The 5,074-nt window shown below is 34.6% G+C and overlaps 2 protein-coding genes and 1 long non-coding RNA gene across 5 annotated transcripts in view; 2 read left to right on the top strand and 1 right to left on the bottom strand.

Annotated features, from left to right (window-relative positions):
• LOC105567245 (FK506-binding protein 2) overlaps positions 1 to 5,074 on the bottom strand; it is a 72,882-nt gene that overhangs the window by 5,569 nt on the left and 62,239 nt on the right. The window lies entirely within an intron of this gene.
• On the top strand, positions 779 to 3,308 carry LOC105567243 (elongation of very long chain fatty acids protein AAEL008004-like). Of its 2 annotated transcripts, XM_012021955.1 has the most exons (5): positions 779 to 1,008; positions 1,621 to 1,725; positions 1,953 to 2,233; positions 2,618 to 2,920; positions 3,103 to 3,308. In XM_012021955.1, exons 1-5 carry the CDS (start codon positions 960 to 962, stop codon positions 3,259 to 3,261), a joined length of 897 nt encoding a protein of 298 aa, XP_011877345.1. In that variant the 5' UTR covers positions 779 to 959; the 3' UTR covers positions 3,262 to 3,308. The 2 variants fall into 2 exon arrangements, with proteins under 2 accessions (XP_011877345.1, XP_011877346.1); XM_012021956.1 differs by lacking the exon at positions 1,621 to 1,725 and having other exon boundaries at positions 785 to 1,008.
• Positions 5,017 to 5,074, top strand: part of LOC105567244 — a 1,330-nt gene continuing 1,272 nt past the window's right edge. Inside the window, exon 1 of the long non-coding RNA XR_001009338.1 lies at positions 5,017 to 5,071. This is a non-coding gene — a long non-coding RNA (uncharacterized LOC105567244). The remainder of the gene's footprint in view (positions 5,072 to 5,074) is intronic.

Raw genomic sequence — 5,074 nt, 5'->3', positions numbered from 1 at the left:
GTGGCAAGATGTGACCGCCCGGCGATCGATATTGCTATGCGCACATCTTGCCACGCGCTCGAATTGGGCGGTAGGTCGGCCTAAGACAACGATTTTTAATAATTAATTACTCGTTAACTATTATAAAAATTGCAAAACGGTACAGGACTTTTCCGTTCATCTCGATCCGTTCTACCTTCTCAAAAATTTTGTCGGATATGGAAATGTTCGTGCAATATATTGTTTGAGTTTGTTTACATATATGTCTATTGTTTTGCAATTATTTTCAGTTTATTGAGTTCACGTATTTAGTTAGATGTTATGCGTCTTGTATCGTATGTATAACGTCTTTTTTAAATTTAAGTTACATTTGTGAGCGCTAGACAGATGGCGCAAACAGAAGGTAGTGGAGGTAGAGGTAGGTAGAGGTAGGTAGGTAGAGAAGTAAGAAGTCTTTCGTCGACGCACGAACGAACGTCGTTGTAAGCCACGTATTCAGTATCCGAATAAATATCAAATCTAAACCTTAAAAAGTGTGAAAAGTCAATTAATACGTGCCGAGCACCGGTCCTCGCATGAGGTCACTACAGAAAGATTCACCCTGTATAAGCAACTTCGTATTGTATGTATCTTCTTAGCATTTCAGTTTATCATGAAGCAATAAATAATTAATCAGTTGAACGTTTTAATGAATTTAAATGTATGCTAGGTTTACACTGACTTCTAAATTTATTTTCCATTGTTTTATTATGTTTTATATATCAGCACCGTAATATGTGTGACAGAATCAGTCTAGCGTGTCGAAGGTACGGATGTAGTAATTGACACTTCTATTGGAATAATGTGGATTTTAAATAGAGTATCATAAGTAAAATAAAATAAGTTCATTAAACGTTAAGGAATACTTTTCCACATTTTCCACATTTTATACTACTTATATATGTCTATGTGCTACTTCTGAAACTGTTTATATTTCTTCTATGATGGATTTGGTGCAAACATACAATTATTTGTTAACAGAACTATCGTGTAAGTAATTCAATCTTTTTAATTTTATGCTAGTGTAGCTTATAGTATAGGATTCTATGAAAAATTGACAAGAATTATTAAGAAAACAAAGTAATTTTATATCGATGGCAGTTTGGCATGTTTATAAAACTTCCAAATAAAAATAAAATTTGTATTATATTTATGATATCTAATAAAAATGTGTATGCGTGTCGTGTCGTGTCGTGTGTGTGGGTGTGTGTGTGTGTGTGTGAGTGTGCGAGTGTGCGAGTGTGCGAGTGTGTGAGTGTGTGAGTGTGTGAGAGTGTGTGAGTGTGTGTGTGTGTACTGATTTTATTAATATTGTATAATACAGACAATTTTTTATCTATCGAAATAAAAGTATCTGGAATAGATTAGAACAGAGCCACGATTTGCACATTTCGGCCGATTTTCGCTAGTCACCGTCTATTACCTACTCGAGTCACCTGACAACCGTAACCAAGCGCGCGGTGCTCAGCTTTCAGGTACGACGTATCTGTAATCCGATGCCGTTACGTGCCCCTTACTGCCAAATGTCAGTTTCTGAAACGTAATTTGTTTAAAATGTTTTTAAATAATTAATTTAATTATTGACACGTTTTTTTTGTTAAGTGGTTTCAAAAACTGACATTTGGCAGTCAAGGGACACGCAACGGCATAGGATTACAGAGCGGTCGTACTTGAAGCTGAGTGCCGCGCACTGGTTAAGGTTGCCAGGTGATTCGAGTATGGGTAATAGCGTATGGGATAATAGGTGACTCGCGAAAATCGGCCGAAATGTGCAAATCGTGAACAGCTCTGAGTTAGAAGAAACATTTGTAAATTACTAAAACAGCCACCATTATAATATCGTATACTTGAAAATACTAATAATATAAAGTTTTATCGAAGAGGAATCGTGGATAGAAAATGATTACACTATTTAACAAATTATATTTTTGCAGCTCCAGAAAGTCGTGATTGGCTATTTATATCTTCGCCGTATCCAGTATTGCTAATAACTGTGGGATATTTATATTTTGTTCTGTACGCTGGTCCTTGCTACATGAAAAATCGACCGCCATATAAATTGAGAACCTTTATATTAATTTATAACTTATTTCAAATTCTGGCAAACTTATGGCTCCTAAAACTACATAAAGATGCCGGGTGGTTTTCACATTTCACAGAATTCAGCGTTGCAAACTGTGGGAACCATTATGCAAGCTACTTGGATGCGCCTAAAGTATATTTTCACAATATAATAATTATTAAGCTACAATAAAAACATTTGCAATAATATCATTTTACAGAAAAGCAGAAAATGCCTGGTTAAAAAACTTATACTGTTAGGCATTGGATATATTTTAATTAGCATAAAGAAACAATTATTTTAAATAAAAGTCTATTTTTTCAAATATTGTACGTTAAGCTTCTCGAAGAGATTATTGATTTTACAATTAATCAATAGTTTAATCCTTTTAATGTTGGCTATCATATCGGATATCATAAACATATTTATACATACAATATTTATTACTTTATTAATGATTACAACCTTGTACATTACACACACACGTATACGCACACGCACACGCACACACACGTATGTATATAATTTATGTTTCAGGTGTTTAGTACATTGTGGTGGGTATACCTGCTAAAACTTTCTGATTACATCGAAACTTGTATATTCGTATTGAGGAAGAAACAAAACCAGGTGTCTAGTTTGCACACGTTTCATCATGTATCTAATGTGACATTTGCGTGGTTTTTCTTGAAATACTTTCTGGATGTAAGAGCTTCGTTTTTCACATTGCTCAATTGTTTTGTGCATGTAATCATGTACATATACTATTTCATCAGTGCATGGAGTCCGAATCTCCAACGGACGATATCTCCTTTTAAACCATTATTAACTAAGCTACAGATGGCAAGTATCAATACAATATTTTATTATTAAATTACACATGTGACATTATCGTAACTTTTCGTCTAAAACGTATTATTCTTCAATATGTTTGTATTTTACTTACTTCAATATGCCTCTGCATACTCCATTACAAGTTTGTAATATTTTGTTTCTAATATTTTTACTTATTTTTGAAATTTTAGATACAACTTCTTTGCATGGTATTACCTCTACTGCAGTTTTCCAATTGCAATGTGCCAAAAGGATTTGTAGCATTCTTTATTATAAATCTAATTATATTTCTTTACTTATTTTATGATTTTTATAAGAAATCTTATACATCTAAACAAAAGAATAATTAATATTAAGAGGTCATTATCTGAATATACAATACAAATTATATATATACGTATATAAAATAAAATATATTATTATTTACAGGGTGAGTCATTTTAATTTACCTCTATCTTATAATTTTATTTGGTTTTATTATTGCCTGCAATGTTATATTATTAAATGTGCACAATACTTCTTACATACAAAATAAAACATACATATAAAATTAAAAATAAGAATTCTTTATTCACTTATCTTTTGTAACAAAAATTATTTATTAGAAAATTCATTGCTGTACAATTTTGTGAAAATTAATGTAAAAACATGTAAAACACAATTCACACACCATAAACATTTTATGAAAGAATAATTAGTTTTACAAATACATTTCATGCTATAAATATACTATGCAATTTTTTACAATGTTACTCAATGTTTTCTCCTTCGAGTATTTATAATATGATATGTATTTGTAAAACTAATTATTCTTTCATAAAATGTTTATGGTGTGTGAATTATTTGTGTTTTACATGCTTTTACCTTAATTTACACCCACAAAATTGTACAGCAAGGTCTAAATTTTCTAATAAATAATTTTTGTAACAATAAATGAGTAAATAATAAAAAATTCTTTTTTTTAATTTTATATGTATTTTTTATCTTATATATAAAAAGTATTGTGCACATTTAATAATATAACATTGCAGGTAATAATAAAACCAAATTAAATTATAAAACAACTTTTATTAAAAATAAAGAAACTTGACCGAGAATCGAACTCGAACACCGCAAGTGAAATACAAGGAAATTACAAGCGTCCACTTTAGCCTTCACATCCGCCGCGCTCGCTGTTTGTGGAAGTTAAGTTTTGGTAGTTATACAATACAATAGTACACGTGACTGCAGGCTCAACTTTAACTGCAAATTTCTCTAAAACGATTGCCCATTCACTCTAATACCCCTTCGACACTAGAAAGGCACATGTCTGACAGCCACGCATGTGAAGCCGCGGTGCATGCATAGTATTTAATCATTTTAATAATATTTTGAACGTAACTCAAAAGAAAAAGGACTCAAATTTTATTTTGCAATTATGACAGTTTCGAAATAAATCATATTGACAATGCTAATAGATGAGAGATGTTGCGTACATCATCGTGCACGATAGTCAAACATGACAATAAAAAACGAACACGATCACGTACACTTCACCACGCAGGTAGACTGGTCGGATCGCTTCAAAGATCAATCGATACTTTGAGGAAACCGCGGTAATTGTCGAGGGGGGTCCGTTAGGGCCGTCAGTAGAGTCGCGGCGACCAAAGAGGGCGGCGACTTCAGTCGCGCGGCGACACAATGGATCCGCGGCGGCTTCAGTCGCGCGGCGGCATGATTCATACGAGTAGAGTCGTCTAGCGGCGACATCGATGTCGACGGCGCGGTCTGGGCGGCGCGACGCTTTGTTTCAGCGGAATCGAGGAAAACGGTAACATCCGTCGCGACCGGGGTCGGCGGACTGTTTGATTCGGATCCGACCAATGAAAATTAGGAAAACAAGGATTGACGAGTATAAAAGGGACCTCGTCCATGGGACGAAGGTTCATTCGAAATCCGAGCTTTGTCGAAATCGGTCTGCGCGCATCGATCCGAGCCAGTGAGACATAGACTTCGTGTGGTGAAGCGACTCAGAGTAGACGTACTCTCAGGCGTTGTCGACGTGCGTGGCGTGTTCGCCGATAACCGACTCAGGGTGTACACACTTCCAGGCGTAGTCGCAGAACATTGCGTTCGAGATTCGACTCAGAGCACACGGGCTCCCAGGCGTAGTCGTAGAACATT

This window comes from Vollenhovia emeryi, unplaced genomic scaffold (genome assembly GCF_000949405.1).
Source record: "Vollenhovia emeryi isolate VEMERY1.0 unplaced genomic scaffold, V.emery_V1.0 DF939139.1, whole genome shotgun sequence".
NCBI lineage: Eukaryota > Metazoa > Arthropoda > Insecta > Hymenoptera > Formicidae > Vollenhovia > Vollenhovia emeryi.
Note: the sequence above shows the minus strand (reverse complement) of the source record. Positions and strands in the feature narration are given on the sequence as shown.